We start from the raw sequence: 17,548 nt of genomic DNA, 5'->3' as shown, positions 1-17,548 counted from the left end.
ACCAAAATCCATACTTTATCATTTTTTGTGATTTTAATATACACTATCAGAATTCAAGATGTGGGGTTACTCATGGGCAATATATACAGAGTTTTTAATATCGTGTGCTTAATGTTTTGTACAGGTATATTCAGCATGAGATTTTACTGCTAACTTGAAGGCATTTGAAACAGGTGTCTGAAACATGTCTATATGGTGAACCATAACTTTAATAATTACGTAGTTTTAAAAGATGGTATAAGAGGCTGCAATTTATTTATTTGAGATTTATTTATTTGAGAGAGCTAGAATGCAAGTAGATGGAGAGAGAGGGAGAGAATCTTCGAGCAGACACCCTGCTGAGCACAGAGCCTAAAGCAGGGCTTGATTCCACGGCCCCAAGATCATGACCTGAGCCGAAATCAAGAGCTGGCCACCCCACCGACTGAGCCACCCCAGGCGCCACGGAGGCTTCAAATTTCTAACCTGGCTCCTGTCTTCTCCTTTCTAGGTTTTTTAAATAGCTTTGAGGAGTTGCAGGCTGAAGAGTGTGGCATCCTCAATGGGTGTGAGAATGGCCGCTGTGTGAGGGTGCAGGAAGGTTACACCTGTGACTGCTTCGATGGGTATCACTTGGACATGGCCAAGATGACCTGTGTTGGTAAGGGTGCTGTGTGTCCTCTGGCTGGTTATTCTTGCCCTAACATCCCCTGTGGCCAGATCGCATATAATACTGAGTACATTTAAGAGGGATCCGCAGTGTCGGCTTGGGAAGAGGAGAGACGTTCTGGAGGTGGACGGTGGTGATGGTTGCCCTGCAGTGTGAACATACCGCATGCCACCGAATGATCTACTTAAAAGTGGCTCAAATGGCCAATTTTATGTTTCGTGTATTTGACCACAACTTTAAAAAATAACACTGACAGCTCATTTAAGAACTCACACAGTGGTACTTCAGGAGGAAAGGACAGAATGTTCCAGGTAATTAGTTGGATTCTAACTTCAGCGTTTGACTCTGCAGCAAGTAGTGTTTTCCCCCAGTACCGACACCAGCATAAGGGATTGTAAACATCTGAAAAAAATATAACTGTGATGGTAATCATTCTGGAGAACGTTCCTCCTAAAACCCCTCTCCCTCCCTTCCTGTCTCTCGCATGGCCATCCCTTCTATTTTTAAAAGACTGGTCAGAATACCTTTGTTCTTCCTCGTGTGACCCGTTCCACCTTCCAGGGCCTGGCCCTTGAATTATGGGTTTTTCCTTTCTGTGGCGCTTCTACTCCCTCCGGCAGCAACCCCCTTCCCCAGTTCAGTTTTGCTTGTCTCCGTCAGTGGTGGGTCTGGAAAAGAGGTAAACCTGGGTTATTACAGGTGTTTTGAGTGCATTTCTTTCCTGTGGAAAGAAATTGAAGAAGGTAACTCGAGCCTTTACAGAGGCTGCCTCGAGGGCTCTCTGCTCACTTGTTTGGTTCTTTTTTTTTCTGTGTATTCCTGTCGACCAATCTGAATCATTTTTTCTGTACCTGCAGAAGGGCACTTAGAAGTAGGAAAGTTCTTCCAGCTTTCTCGAGTTCTGACTCTAAAATGTCAAGCCGGCAGAATGTTCATGTTGTGTTAAATAGGGAAGAAAATTCTAGAACCTCTCAGATGTACAAAGTTGTATTATCTTGAGTATGACTGCAAGAGACAGTAGTGAGGAAGACTGTCCAGTTTACTGGCGGGGGGAGAGCAGAGAACCACCAGGCCGTGCTCCGGCCGGACGCCCCAGGGCCTCAGGTAAGCTCTAGGTTACATCTCCTCTCAGAGTCATGGGGGAGCTTGTTTACCTGCGTGGTTTGGCTTATTGCAGATGTAAACGAATGTGACGAGTTGAACAACCGAATGTCCCTGTGCAAGAACGCCAAGTGCATCAACACCGAAGGCTCCTACAAGTGCGTGTGTCTGCCTGGCTACGTCCCCTCCGACAAGCCCAACTTCTGCACCCTGTTGAATACCGCCTTGAATTTAGACAAAGACAGTGACCTGGAGTAAAAGAGAATCCACATAACCGAAGCCCATCTACTCTGCACTGTGTAAAGGAGAAGAGAGAAACGTATTATACTTGAGACATTGCCCCTAGCCCGGAACGGCAGAAGTACGGCCCCATGGTGGAGTTGTGTGTGTCCTCGGAAAGCAGAAGAGAGGATCCAGCATGAGCCTGACTGGTGTGTGACAGACCAAATGGACGTTTCTCTGAAAAACCAGTATATATAGTCTGTTCATATGTAAAATTCAGTGGAAAAGAGGCGGAACAGTGCTGTTATTTTAAACAGAAGGTTGTATTATGATGTTTTGTTTTGTTTTGTTTTCACTATTGCTTGATTAAATTCGGCATTTAAATAGTGGTGGAAATATTTTATATGATTTTCATTTTTGGTTGTGCAGTTCCTTGGCTACTGTTTTTCTTCAGATTTTTTTTTTTTCATTCTCAAGTGCACACATCTTTGATAAAATATTGTTAAACTGTATTATAAATGTTGTTACACAGGGTTATGTTATTCCTGGTCTGGAGCATTTTTTTTTTTTTAATCCAAACCGTCTGTCCTGTGGAGCAGATGGTGAATTTTGTTTCAAAACTTTTATACACATTTGGAAGAAAGTACTTTATATTTACGGCGTATTGTCTGATTTTAATGTCCATCCTTAGCCAAGCTGCTAGTAGGCGTCCATTGGATCCTTTGCTGCATTGAAATGGAAGAATTAATGAGCTTACATTAGTATTGTAATTGTGTAAAGTCAGCCCAGCAAAAATTTTTGGAAACTTGATGATCCCACCGTATTTACCATTGTATGTTAAAGCAAAATAAATCACCATTTTTTTAGAAAAAAAAAAAAAATCTACCTGAGAGTAACTGTCAGTGAGTATCTGTGTCCAAGTTGCATTCCCCTGCCCTGTTGATTTTTACAAATGGTTCTCTAGTAATGTAAAGGTTTTTACAGGCTAATTATTAAATCTCTTAGATATTGTTAGGGACTGAGTTGTGTCCATCCCCAAAATTTATATTGTTGATGTCCTAGCCCCCCAGTACCTCAGAATGTGACTGTACGTGGAGACAGGGTCTTTAAAGAGGTAATTAAGGTAAAATGAGGCCAGTAGGGTGGGCCCTAACCCGATACGACTGGTGTCCTTATAAGAAGAGGAAATGAGAGACGGAGGAAAGAGCATATGAAGACCCAGGGAGAAGACCGCCATCTCCGAGCCAAGGAGAGAGGCCTCAGAAGAAATCAGCCCTGCAGTACCTTGATCTCAAACTTCTAGCCTCCTGGATTATAAGAAAATTTAATTTGTGTTAAAGCCACCCAGTCTGTGGTACTTTGTGACGACAGCCCTGGCAAACAGGATGCAGATCGCAGACATATCACAGGAACAGGGAAAACCGCTCTCAAGGTTCTAGTCCCTGCTCAATACCCAGCTCTCATTACGCAATTGTTAAAGTGAGTTTCAAGATCCATTTTTCTTTTTACTTCGTAAAAGCATCCGAGTTTAAAGAAAAACATGAAACCGTGTATAGGGATACCCAGCAGAAAATCTCATTTAACCCTTTCCTGAAATACAGGACTTTGTTTTTAATACCTGTAGTAGGAAGAATAGTGGGATATCGAAGATGTCCGTGTCCTCTTTCCTAGAGCCCGGGACTATGTTACTGTATGTGGTAAATGGAAATTAAGGTTACAGGTGGGATCGAGATTGGTAATCAGCCATAACAGGGAGGTTATCCAGGTGGCCCAATGTCATCACTGGAAGAGGAAGATAGAAGAGGGGAGTCTGGGAGAGGTGTGAGATGTAGGTGAGAAGGACTTTCTTGCATGCTGACTTTGAAGGCAGAAGAAGAGGCAAGAGGGTATGAGCCAAGGAATGTGGCTAGCTTCTAGAAGCTGGAAAAGGGTAGGTACCATTCTCCCCTAGACCCTGCAGAAAGCACAACTCTCTTGACATCTTGATTTCCAGCCAGTAACATGGATCCACGTCTAACCTCTAGAGCTGTAAGATGACAAATGTGTGTTGTTGCAAGTCATTAAACTTGCGAATAATTGGGTGCAGTCGTGACAGAAATCTAAAACAACACCCGTGTATCATAAAATGGACCTCTCAACAACTCTTTACATATAGGAGAAACTTAAAATAATAAGCCCTCAAACTCAGCACAAGCATTTTAAATAAAATGACTTGTTGGTGCAGGTCTTGAATTAAATTCCAAATGTTAGCATAGTTGGAATCATGGTGGATGTTTGAGAAGCACCAAGACGATCAACAAAGTAGAGAGGCTCTGGGATGTTGCTGGCCAGCTGGTGTGCTTGTGTTCAGTGCATTTCCACAAGGCTTTCCACGTCTCTCTACCCATTGTTTTTACCTAGTTCTGTGCACATCCCCCAAAAAACATTTTGTGTTTGTAATAATGTACGATTCTTTTAGCTCCTTTCAGTAGTTACTGCAATTTTACCTTCAGTGTCTATTGTCCCTGAAACCACAGGTTTCGGATTCTGTGCCAGAACTTCTAAGTCGCTGGCCATGGAGAGACAGGGGCATCGTCAGTGCCCTCTGATCATTATACTGGTTATATAATCTGTTGTGCCTACTGCACGTATTTTCCAGCTGCCCGAGCAAGAGTCCATCCACAGAATGAGTCTGTGTACCTTAAAATACCAACAATTACATTCTCTTCTTTTGTCGTAAAAACCAAACTCTGCACCAGAAACACTAGACCTGGCTATCTGATCGAAACTTACGTAAATTGAAGTTACGTTCTTGAAACCTGCCCTGTTATTCAAAGTGAGCACTAAACGCAAACCTAGCAAATCAAGCCCTAAAACATATCAGAGGTGTTTTATACAACTGCTTCCACATTCCTCTTAAAAAAAAAAAAAAATGCTTATGCATTCAAAAGAAGATAGTAATTTAGTATTTTCACACACAAAGGACTTTCTTACTCTAAAATGTGCCTAAATTTTCCTGGGTGATCTTAATGTCTTCGTATTGGCAGAAACGACAAATCCGATATACTTAAAAATGAGGTTCATGAACATTTCATTTGAGTCATCAGTGCAAGAAAACATGCATGTCGGTATTCTAGGTTCCTCCTTGTGCAGACAAACCACAACCATCGATTAAGGAATTATTCCAATTCCAGCATTAAAATATTACAATTCTAACACTCTCTTCACCTTTCAGATAGGAATGACCTGAATATGTACTGGGGCATCTGTAGCTGACTGCTCAAATCTTTGTAAGAAGAGAACCAACGGCCGTCATCGATCAGTGTCACAGGGATGGGGAGTCACAAGTAGGAGAAAACTCTACGGGGAGATATCAGCTGCAAAGTGCAGGAATAAACCACAGTCTGATAAGACAAAAGACACCTCAGGGGAAAGAGTTCCTTCATTTCGAATAAAAAATTTACAGTCATCACAGGAATATGAGATTTGTCTAACCAACTCCCCCTCTCTTTGAGAGTGTAGGATGGCCACTACTGGAGGAAGAAATTATCTCCCAAGTCATTTATGAAGAGGATTTTTCTTTCTATTGTGACTCTGAGTATAACTAGAGCAGGCTTTGCTATCTTGTGACCAGACACAGAATATTCAATAGGACACTGATAATCTACCTTAATGTCCTCCACCCCTAACACATACACATAAGTAAGAATTCACTGAAATCTGGAATGGTTGAGTGGTTCAGTTGGTTAAGCATCTGCCTTCAGCTCAGGTCATGATTCCAGTGTCCTAGAATCAAATCCCACATCAGGCTTCCTGCTCAGGGGAGAGCCTGCTTCCCCTTCTCCCTGCAGCTCCCCCTCCTTGTACCCTCTCTGTCTCTCTCGGACAAATAAATAAAATCTTTTTTTTTCTTTTAATTCACTGAAATCTGTATGAGTACCTGGATTTTTCTAGAGAAAAATCTTCTGGAGTCAGACACACTCAGAGTGTGATCCTCAGACCAGTTATGTTTCCTGAGAGAGAGCAAGAAATCCAGAATCTTGGGCCTGTGTACCAAGACCTTCCAGATGGTTTCTCTGCATATTAAATTTTCAAACACTTTTCTGAACAAGAAGTTTGGTTGGTTTGGCTGGATGTGATTTGGGGAGCTTGAAAAACTGATGACCCTGTCAGCAGAAATTATGGTTTAATGTTCTGAGTGTAAAGAAATTCTTAGTGAATTGTTACTCTCTGTGCAGTGTTCCTTATCTGTAAGATAAGGACAGTGACACCTGCCCTTACTACCTTGTAGGAGTTTAGCAGTGATCAAAATAAGATCATATTTATAAGCCAGAATTAATTGTCTGCAGATGAGGAATGATTATTTGTTGCTCTGTGCCACTAGCCGCACTTTAAAACCTTGACTCTTGTACACGCTCCTTTGGCCAAGATGAAGAGTAGGTCTGGACTCTTTCTTGATTCCCTTCCCAGCTTCTTTCCTCCAAAGCTGAGGCTTCCCTTGGTACACTTTGATTTAAACTCCTCATATCCCCACAATCTGGAGACTTGACCCTTGTGCGTTTGTTGAAACAATTTTTTGAAGGAAATTGCTGCAATGAAGCATCAGAAACAGTAGATCTTGGACAGACTAGAAAATGGATACGTAAGTTCAGGAGTCATCTAAACCTTTTGGGGAAAAAATAAGGCAGGGGATTTTGGAGACAAAAATGCAGGAAGAAGTATTAGAAGTAGATGGGAGGGAAGATTGGTCTGGGAACAAAATGACCTCACCTACACGAGGTAGTTAAGTGTCATTCAGGTTAAGTCTTCGGTGTTCAAGATTTTCTTGGATCCTCTTATTTTTGGAGAAAAATGGCCACACTGACCCACATCACCTGGAACATACCTGAGCTTTTATTCTCCACCTTCGAACAAGATCCTGAGGCACAGACAGGGACCTAGAAAGGAGGTCCTGACATCAGAGTAGTCTGGCCTTGGTGATTCAGTGGGAGGAGGCCAGGAGCCCTGTCTACCACCATCTGGCTGTGCTCCACTGATGGGCAGGCTGTTCCTGGACAGAGTAGTAGCCTTGGTCTGGGACCAACCATGCTGCTTTTCCTAGCAAAGGCCATGACATTTTGCTTGAAGACTAAGAAGTTGTTGGGTAAATAAGGAGTTGACCATAAGAGTAGCCAAATCCTTCTGTCCAACTGCCATTCATGATTTTCAGCCTCTAGTTTCAAAATGACTTGGCTGGAGGCAGGGGTTGGGGGCTGGGACAGAATCTGCAGACTCCTTGTACCTATGGACATTGAGTCAAAATTTGGAGAGTAATTAAGTATTCTCCAAAGTCTCCCCAACCTGGTATGGGTGGGGCAGAAACTCACTTCCTACAGGATATCTTTGCTTTCCTCATCATCAAAGCCTTCTCTTCACCAGTGCTCCAGATCAGCACTGTCCCACAGAACTTTCCATGATGATGGAAAGTTTCTGTATCTGAACTATCCAGTGTGATAGCCAATAGCCACAAGCGAATATTGATCACTTGAAGTGTAGCTAGTGTAACTAAGGACCTGAGTTTTAAATTTCACTTTTCTTAAAAATTGAAATAGTCACATGTGGCTAGTGACTACCATGTTGAACAACGAACCTGGGGATCTGACCTTTCACTGGCCCTTCACCAGGACCCATTCTCTTCCAATCTTTTCTCCCAGCCTATGGTCCCTAGTGCATTACTAGGCAGAAAGCTGTTTGTGGTAAAGAAAACAATGTCTTTATTGCTATAAGTGCCCTCCAAAGCAAATATGCAGTCAGTTTAAGAAAGGCAACAAATGAGGATGCCTGGGTGGGTCAGTCATTAAGTGTCTGCCTTTGGCTCAGGTCATGATCCCCGGGTCCTGGGACGGAGCCCTGCATTGGGCTCCTTGCTCAGCGGGAAGCCTGCTTCTCCCTCTCCCACTCCCCCTGCTTGTGTTGCCTCTCCCACTGTCTGTCTCTCTGTCAAATAGAAGAATAAAAGCTTTAAAAAAAAAAAAATGAAACCACCTGACTCAGCTTGTCTCATCTTCAGAGATAGCCAACATGCTTCATTTTTGAAAGATAAAACCAGTTTTGCTATAGTAGCAGAGAATGGCCTGAAGAAGACATTGGAGCCCTAAACTCTGAGAAAGAGCCAGACATAGATGCCAAGAGAGAGAAAACCCCTCTTTAGTAACTCTGGCCTTCTTTATCGTAACTCCGGGTTTCTCCAAGTGTGGTCACCAACCAGGAACATCAGCATCACCTGGAAACATGCTAGAAATGCAGATTCTCACCTGTACCTCAGACCCACTGGACCAGAAACTCTGTGGGTGCCAGACAACAATCTGTGTTTTAATAAGCCCTCCAGAAAATCCTGATACATGATTGTTACCCTAAATAACCATGGGTTCACTAGGCAACAGGTGCTCACTGGGCCTCAGGAATCATGATAACTTTTTTCAGGAATGTCCAACCCATTCAGTATCCTCCACTGGAGGGGTCCCAAAGAAATGCTGACTTTCTTAGTGCACCATCCAACAGATATTTCTCTTTACTGGAGGTCTACTAAGGCACAACACTCATTATTTTTTGTGTGTTGCACATTTAACCAACAACCCTTAACCTGAGTATGGAGAAGAGAGCTAACTGTGCATATCTAGTCCCAGCCACATTGGTGGCTGGAAATTGGCCGTGGTGAGAGTATTTACACCACAGACATTGGCAAATAGCTGATGATTACACATTTACCAGTGTACCACTGAATCATCCTTCCTTATAAAAGGAAGGAAACAGGATCGGTGAAGTTGGGTTGGCCAAGATGACATATGTACGAATTTTAACCCAGATCTTAGCAACTCTCAAAACAGTCTGCTTTTGTTACAGGGCTCTCTTGGTGATACTTGAGTTTCACTTAACTGGGGGCATCCAGAATATAAATAGGAGAAATAGAGTCCATGCCTAGAAGGCACCAAGCTCAGAGTTGCCTTCTATAGTCACCTTCTATAGAGAAGACTTAAGAGCCTCAAACAGGTAAGTGGGATTCCTATGAGGGGAGATGTATTAATCACATAACAAAGCCATACCTTCCAGGACAGGCTTAACAATTTCTCAAACCATTCCCCTTTAAGAATGTCTTTCATGTTTAAGATTTTCTTGGCTCCTTTCTTGGAAAACTTGGCCACCCTGACCCACAAGTTTAAATCTCAAGTTTACCTGGGGATATATTCTCCCACCCTGACCAGGATCTTGAGATGCAGACAGGGATATTGGTAGGGAGTACATTGAATATGTAGATCCCTTTAGGGAGCAATGTCATCTTCCATATTTAAATATTATATTTATTTAACAGAGAGAAAGCGAGCCCATGCAAGGGGAAATGGCAGAGGAAGAGGGAGAAGCAGACTCTCCACTGAGCAAAGGGCCAGCCCTATGATGTAGGGCTCGATCCCAGGATCCCAGGATCATGACCTGAGCTGAAGGCAGACGCTTAACCAACTAAGCCACCCAGGTGTCCCGAGAGCAATGTCATCTTAACAATACTAAGCCCATGAACATGAGATGTCTTTCCAACTTCAGAATATAAATGTTACATTAATTTTATTCTTTTTGATGTTACTACAAATGGAAGTGTTTTCTTCACTTTCATTTCAGCTTACTTATTGCTAGTGTATAGAAATACAATTGTGTTTTCTATATTAATCTAATATCCTACGATCTTGCTGAACTCGTAAGTTCTAATAGTTTTTAGTGAATTCCTTAGGATTTTCTTTTCTGCATTTCTTTCCATTTAAAAAAATTTTTAAAGATTTATTTATTTGAGAGAGAGAAAGAGATTGGGGGAAAGGGGCAGAAGGAGAGGGAGAGAGAGAATTCTCAAGAAGACTCCCTGCTGAGCGTGCACCCTGATGTGGGATTCAATCCCAGGACCCTGAGATCATGACCTGAGCCAAAGCCAAGTTTGGCTGCCCAACCAACTAAGCCACCCACGTGCCCCAGGATTTTGATTATGCAAGAGTATGCCATCCACAAAAATAGTTATATTTCTTTTCCAATCTGGATACGTAGTGTTCCATTTTCTCCCTTAATTGCCCTTGTTCAGACCTCCTTTACCATGTTAAGTAGAAATGCTGAAAGCAGACATCTTTGTGCTGTTCCTGATTCATAGGGGGAACAGATTCGGTCTTTCCCCATTTGGTCTGATTGATTGATGGATTGATTTTTTCAATGTTAAATCTGATTTAACTGAAGGTTTTCATAGATGTCTTTTATCGGGTTGCAGAAGTTCCTTTCTATTCCTAGTTTGTTAAGGCTTTTATTATAAAGTCCTGTTAAATTTTGTGAAATGCTTCTTTTTTGTCTATTGAGATGACTGTGTGGTTTTTGTCTTCTGTTAATGTGGAGTATTACATTAACTGGTTCTCAGATATTAAACAAATCTTGCATTCCTAAGACAAATTCCTTTTGGTCATGGTATGTCATCCTTTCTCGTATGTTGCGGGATTCAGTTTGCTAGTATTTGGCGGGGAGGTTGTGTCTCGGGGTTGGGCGGTTTCTTCATGAGAAATACTGGTATGTAGTTTTCTTTTGATGTCTTTGCCTGCTCTTGGTATCAGAATAGTCCTGGTTTCAGAGAGTAAGTTGAGAAGTGTTTCCTTCTCTTATTTTTAAAAGAGATTGTGAAGAATCAATTTTAGTTCTTCCTTAAGTGTTTGATAGAGTTCATGAAATTGGCCATAGGCTTTTCTCTGGAGGAAGGTTTTTGCTAACTAATTCAATCTCTTTACTTGTTATAGGTCCATCCAGCTTTTTAAAAAGAGAAGACCTTTTCTCTTGTCGATAATGTACTCACCTCGAAAGCACCATCCCAACAGCCAAACCTACCTCAGCACTAGTGTCCTTAGGAGCCAGGGAAAGATACAGCTGGGACCTTTTCAAAGGCACCTGCCAGATCCCTCAGTTGCTCCCCTCTCAACTATAAGTGACAGTGGCTCTGCTTTCCTTTGGCACTGTGCCCAGGGCGACTTGGCTCTGGAGCTTTCTATCCTTCATTTCTGTCCTGATGGACACCCAGGGATGCAGCCTCAGCTCAGCTCTCCTTTTGGCTGCCTCTCCTTGGGAATCCCTTTGGAATCACCCTCGTTACCTGGCCTGCATTGTCCTCCGGGACTTTGTCCACTCAGCAACTCCAGATGGTTTTCTCCAGGCCAACCCACACAGCAGTGCGTTCTCCTGGGGACTCTCCTCTGTGCACCACCCTCATCGAATCCACTCTGAAAGCTGATTTACCTCCTCCACTGTAAGATTTTCTGCTTTTCTTTTAACTTTCATCCCCTTGCTCTCCTGGGATGTTTATGGAAAAGCTAGGTTCTTGTATATATTTGTAAGAGGCCCTCTCCAGGAGATCTGCCCTCATTTTACAGGTGAGAACTTTTCCCACAAGAGGCTGATCACCTACCCTGACCAGCGCCCCCTAGTGCAGGGACTGGGATGTGCCTGGCCCTGCCCCCAGCAGGGTGCTTCCGGCCGCACCTGTATTAACCTTCGCTTTCTGTGCCATCTCTTTCTGGTCTTCTTTTTCAGACATGAAAGCTACTATTCACTGATGACTTCTGCAGCAAGCCTGTCCTCTAATACTCATCAGAACTGTCCACGTTACAGAGTTCGGGAGACTACGGGCTTTGTTCAGGGTCCTGCAAGGAATAACACCCAGAGCTTCAACTCAGGTCCCAGCCCATACTTCGACCCGCTATGCCCGAACTTGCCATTGCTTAGGAAGAAAACACACACTTCTCAGTTTACAACAGAAAATAAAAGTGAGTATAGAGGAGATGCTCCTGTAGAATCTTTCAGGGCAAACCGTTTATCAGGCTCCTGGTTAGCAGCAGTGAGTCCCAGGTCGCAGAGGAAGAGGCAGAATGTCAGGCCGCTGGTGTTGAACTTTTCATCCCTTTCATCCCCTCACTCACTCAGTGAAGATGAGCACTGCTGGATGCCAGGACCCAGCAGTGATCTATAAGCAACAGTCCTGTCCTCGTGGACCTTCCACTCTAGTGGGGGGACAATAACATCAACTCTAGTGTTACTTGAAGAAAAACTCTGAAGGTAGACGAGGGCGATGGGAGGCGGCTAATGTGTGGCACCAGGGAAGGCGTCTCTTGGGATTGTATTTGAGCAAAGGCCTCAGCGAAGTGAGGGTATGAAAGGCCCGCAGAGATGTGGGGCAGGAGTTCCTCTGTCATGGAGGTGGCGCCAAAACCCTGAGGTGGGAGCACGTGGGGAACTCTCAGACCAGGAAGGCCAAGTGTGGCTGCCGTGGACGGAGCATCTAGGAGGGAGTGGGTGACGTCTTCAAAGAGTCAAGGGAAGGCGTGATCCTGTGAGGATTATTGGTCAGAGTGACAAAGTTTTTCTACCTCCTAAGTTATTGGAAAGTTCTCTTTCAACCCTTGGGCATCTCAACTTTTCAGTCCGTTCCCAGACGCAAATGTCCTTGAATGACAAAAAGTCTTCCTGTTTGTAAGCAAACTTCTCTCTTCCTCTCCGTAGGGATTATCCTCCCTGGTTCCTTCCCTTGTGGCTTTCATAGTTCCCTAAAGATTATTCTGGGCTCTAAAAATCCCAGAGCCTCCTAGGGCACATACAAAACAGGACGTCATGTTGCTTCTTCAGCCCCAGGTGGAATGTCCTCCTGGAAGAGAACCGGTTCTCTCCTCTCACCACCGGGAAGCGCAAAGAGCAGAAGCAAGTACGATAACGAGACCCTCATATGGAAATAGTGAGGAGGCGGGCACTGAGAACTGCCCATTTCAGCTCCTCTTCTAGAAAACGGAGACTTTCCTAACAGGTGGAATCCTGGGGGTGCGGTGTGCACCTTAAAGTATACAGGGAGCAGAAGGGAAAGCAGTTGGAAAGGGGAAATTGTTTGTTCAGAACTTTCCCATGTAGGAAAATTGGATAGGTACTACTTAGCCTGTGCTAAGATTTTAATGGCCAATGGGAGTTGCTCATATTTTGTTATTTGGTGAATATTTGCTAAATGCTTGTTTTGTACATTTACCAGGCATGGTACTTGCTTGACCCTGGGAGTACGGAGAAGAATGGCTTAGAGTGTCCCATGTTGCAGCTGGCTCAGAAGACGGGGGTGAACCAGCTAACCATGCTCCAAACAGGTAAGGGATCCAGAGGAAGCTAGAACTCAGGGTAATGGGAACAAGGAGGTACTAGTTAACTCTGCCTGGCTGGGGTGTGTGGTGGGTGGGAGAACTGGGATAGAAGTCCTACAGAGAAGATGAAAGAAATGGAATTTTATGGGTCTTAAATCTTACTAGGAAACAGAAAAGAAAGCAACAACTTGGCCACTTCAGCTGTTCCTTCCTGTTTGTCACACAACCTGCCTCTGGTCTTACAGAAAGAACACTAAACTTGCTGCCTTAGAACACCTACCTGGGTCCTAATTCATGGCCCTTCCATGGCCAGTTTTTTTTCTCTTATAACTTGGTTTTGTCATCAGTAAAGTGGGAGGTCCCTACTATGTCAAAAATTGTCTAATTTTTTGGGACGCCTGGGTAGCTTAGTCAGTAAAGCATCCGACTCTTGATTTTGGCTCAGGTCATGATCTCAGCATTCTGGGATCAGAGCCCCACGAGGCTCTGCACTTAGCAGAGAATCTGCTTGAGGAGTATTTCCTTTTCCCTCTCCCCCTCGCCCTGCTCATGCACGCATGTTCTCTCTCTCTCTCTCTCTCAGATAAATAAATCTTTATAAAAATTACCTAATTCCTTGATTTCCTTTTTGTCAAAATGTCTTCTCTTTCTCAACCTTATTTCTTTTTGAAAAAAGATTTTACTTATTTGTCAAAGAGACAGAGAGAGAGAGAACAAGCAGGGGGAGTGGCAAGCAGAGGGAGAAGCAGGCTCAGTCCCAGGACCCTGGGATCATGACCTGAGCTGAAGGCAGACGCTTAACCATCTGAGCCACCCAGGCATCCTTCAGCCTCATTTCTTAATCCCATTAACTATAATTACATAAAGATTTACCTTTAGAATGGTTTAACAAAGCCATTTGGGAGCATAGCCCCTGTCTGGAAAAGTCTCTGGAAAGCTGGGTGTTTCTAGCTTCCCTAGATGCATAGGGACAGGTGGCAAGTGCTCTAACAATATACGGGCTTTCTGCAAGCTAGAGCTTCAACACCTGAATAGGCTTCCTGTGAAAAGGATCAGTTAGGTTCTAACGACACTGGCATTATGACAAGACATTTCAAATTACATTTGTCAGTGTGAAAAAGGAAGAGCGGCCTTGAATATAATTTTAAATGTCTAAATTTCTGAGTGATTTTTAGAAGACCTAAAGTTTTAACATCTATTTGTACAAATTTTTCACTGGTGGTAACTTAAGAATCTGAGAGATCCGATTAAAAGTCTTGATCAGGAACTGCAAGTGGTCATTTAAAAGATAAAACATAAAAACGTCTGCCCCTGCAAGCTCAAGTTTCTCGCAAAGTTTGAAAAATATTTATTAGGAAGTGTTAGGAAAATTCTTCAATATTTACTATTATACTACTACTTCATATTTTCTTTTCTTTTTTCTTAACCTTTATTTATTTGAGAGACTGTGTGTGCATGCGTGAGTGGGGGGAGGGGCACAGGAAGAGAATCTTCAGAATCTCAAGCAGACTCCATGCCCAGGGAGGAGCTGACATGGGACTCGATTCCGCAACCCTGAGATCATGACCTGAGCTGACATCCAGAGTCAGCTGCTTAACCAGCAGAGCCACCCAAGTGTCCCATATTTTATTTTTCTTAAAATGATTATATAATATAAAGAAATTTTGGTTAATTTTTTTCCATCAAGCTCTACCTAGAGGCCTCAAATCTCCTCCCTTTTACTCCAGTATATCAAATGAGTATCCTGTGAAATGCACTTTTTGCCATTATTTGAAAAATACTGGGAAGCATTATTTCAGGCTATACATTTAATAGTCATTCCCCCTCCCCCTCCCCCACTCCCACAGATCTACAGGGACAGCTCTGTCATCATAGATCAAGTTTTCTTTTCTTTCTTTTTTTTTTTTAAAGATTTTATTTATTTATTTGACAGACAGAGATCACAAGTAGGTAGAGAGGCAGGCAGAGAGAGAGGAGGAAGCAAGGTCCTTGCCAAGCACAGAGCCCAATGTGGGGCTCGATTCCAGGACCCTGGGATCATGACCTGAGCCGAAGGCAGAGGCTTTAACCCACTGAGCCACCCAGGTGCCCAAGATCAAGGCATGGGTCTATCTCTGAGTTCTCTGTTCAATTTTATCAATTTTGATCTCTCTCTGGATCAATGTCATACTGTTTTCATTATTATTAGCCTTTTTAATCCTTCATTGCTGATATCAGGTAGATCCTTCCATGTTTCTTTTTTGGGAATACATTCACTTTTTTTTTTTTTAATTAAAACACTTTTTATTTGAGCAGCTTTACGTTTATTGAAAAAATTGAGAGAAAGGGGAGCTTCCTGGGTGGCTCAGTTGGTTAAGCATCTGCCTTCGGCTCAGGTCATGATCCTGGAGACCTGGGATCGAGTCCTGCATTGGGCTCCCTGCTCAATGAGGAGTCTGCTTCTCTCTCTGACCTCTCCTACTCTCCTACTCTCTCTCTCTCTCTCTCAAATAAATAATTTTTTTTTTTAAAAATTGAGAGAAAGGATGGAGAGTTCCCATATATACCTCAATTTCTACCCCTTCCCGCCATTAATGCCTAGCATAAGTGTCATACCTTTGTTCTAACTGATGCCACTATTGATACATAATTATTAAGTCTATGGTTTCATTAGAGTACTCCCTTTGTGTTATAGATTTGTAAGTTGTGCCCAATGTATGATGACGTGTGTCCCCTATTACAGTATATCATACAGAACAGTTTCACTGCCCTAACTCCCCACGGTACTCTACATATTCAGCTCTCGCTCCTTTCCCCCCAAAACCCTTGGCAATCACTGATCATTTTACTGTCTCCATAGCTTTGCCTTTTCCAGGATGTCATATCATTGGAATAAGATCTCTTGTAGACTTTTCAGATTGGCTTCTTTCCCTTAGTAACATGCATTTAAGTTTCATGGCTTGGCAGCTCATTTCTTTTAGTGCTGAAGAATATTCTATTTTATGGATATACCACAGTTTATTTATCCATTCACATAGTGAAGGACACCTTGGGTGCTTCCAGATTTTGATAGTTATGAACAAAATTTCTGCAAACATTCATGTGAAGGTTTGATCTGAGTGTTCATCTCATTGGGGTGATCAGTTATTTGACTCCTCTTAACAAGTGAAATTGCGGGGCACCTGGGGGGCTCAGTGGGTTAAGCCTCTGCCTTCGGCTCAGGTCATGATCCCAGGGTCTTGGGATCGAGCCCCGCATTGGGCTCTCTGCTCAGCGGGGAGCCTGCTTCTCCCTCTCTCTCTTTGCCTACCTCTCTGCCTACTTGTGATCTCTGTCTGTCAAATAAATAAGTAAAAAAATCTTAAAAAAAAAAAAAACAAGTGAAATTGCTGGGTCATATAGTAAGAATATATGACATATAGTAAGAATATAGTCATATAGTCATATAGTAAGAATATGTTTAGTTTTGTATGAAGCCGCCTAACCATCTTCCAAAGTGGCCGCACTATTTGCATTCCCACCAGCAATGAATGAGGGTTCCTGCTGTGCCACATTCTTGTCACAATAAGATATTGTCTGTGTCTTGGATTTTCCGCATTCTATTAGGTATATTAGTGGTATTTTGTTTTAATTTGCAATTCTCTGATGACACAGGATATTGAACATTTTTCACATACTTATTTGCCATCTGTGTATCTTCTTATATGTTCTTCTTTAGATCTGTTGACCATTTTTAATCGAATTGGTTGTTTCTTATTGTTGGTGATAAAGAATTCTTTGTACGTTTTCGGTATGTGTTGTCAAAGATCTCCCAGTCTGTGGCTTTCTTTGCATTCTGTTAAACACTTTGCTTTCATATATACATTTTAAAATCATTTTGTCAAGTTAAAAAACAAAACAAAACCCTGTTATGATTTTGATTAGAATGACATTGATTCTATGGATCAGTTTGGGGAGAAGTAACAGCTTCACAGTACTGAGTCCTCGGGTCCACAACATTTATTTAGGTGTATTTTAATGTCTTTTTTTTTTCTCCAAGATTTTACTTACTTGTTTGACAGAGAGAGAGATCCCAAGCTGGAGGGAGTGGGAGAGGGAGAAGCAGGCTCCCCATGGAGCTGGAAGCCCAATGTGGGGCTTGATCCCAGCACCCTGGGACCATGACCTGAGCCAAAGGCAGACGCTTAACGATTGAGCCACCCAGGCGCCCCTACCCCCTTTAAAAAAAAATATTTTGTTTAGTTTAATGTCTGTCAGTAAAATTACATAATTCTCTTTCCACAGACTTTACAAACATTTTAGTAGATTCATTCTTAAGTATCTTATTTTTTGCTGGTTTTTTTCTAGAAATGTTATATGTTTTAAAAGTCTATGTTTAAAAATAAGGTCTATGTTTAATAGTTTGTTTCTGATATCTAGAAATACATTGACTTTTATATATTGATCATAACCTTGC

At 42.6% G+C, this 17,548-nt stretch overlaps 1 protein-coding gene across 4 annotated transcripts in view; it reads left to right on the top strand.

The window, feature by feature from the left end:
* The window catches only part of LTBP1 (latent transforming growth factor beta binding protein 1), a gene marked incomplete at its 5' end in the record, with an annotated part of 397,053 nt that extends 394,180 nt beyond the window's left edge, over positions 1–2,873 (top strand). For all 4 annotated transcript variants that reach the window (XM_080814316.1, XM_080814315.1, XM_080814314.1 and 1 more), the window contains 2 exons: positions 491–640; positions 1,827–2,873. In XM_080814316.1, the coding sequence (XP_080670442.1) occupies positions 491–640; positions 1,827–2,008 (332 nt within the window). In that variant the 3' untranslated portion in view covers positions 2,009–2,873. The remainder of the gene's footprint in view (positions 1–490; positions 641–1,826) is intronic.
* Between the last annotated feature and the right edge of the window lie 14,675 nt (positions 2,874–17,548).

Source organism: Martes martes (genome assembly GCF_963455335.1).
Source record: "Martes martes genome assembly, chromosome: 9".
NCBI classification, from domain to species: Eukaryota; Metazoa; Chordata; class Mammalia; order Carnivora; family Mustelidae; genus Martes; species Martes martes.
The sequence above is the reverse complement of the archived record's forward strand: the minus strand, read 5'-3'. Positions and strand labels throughout refer to the sequence as shown.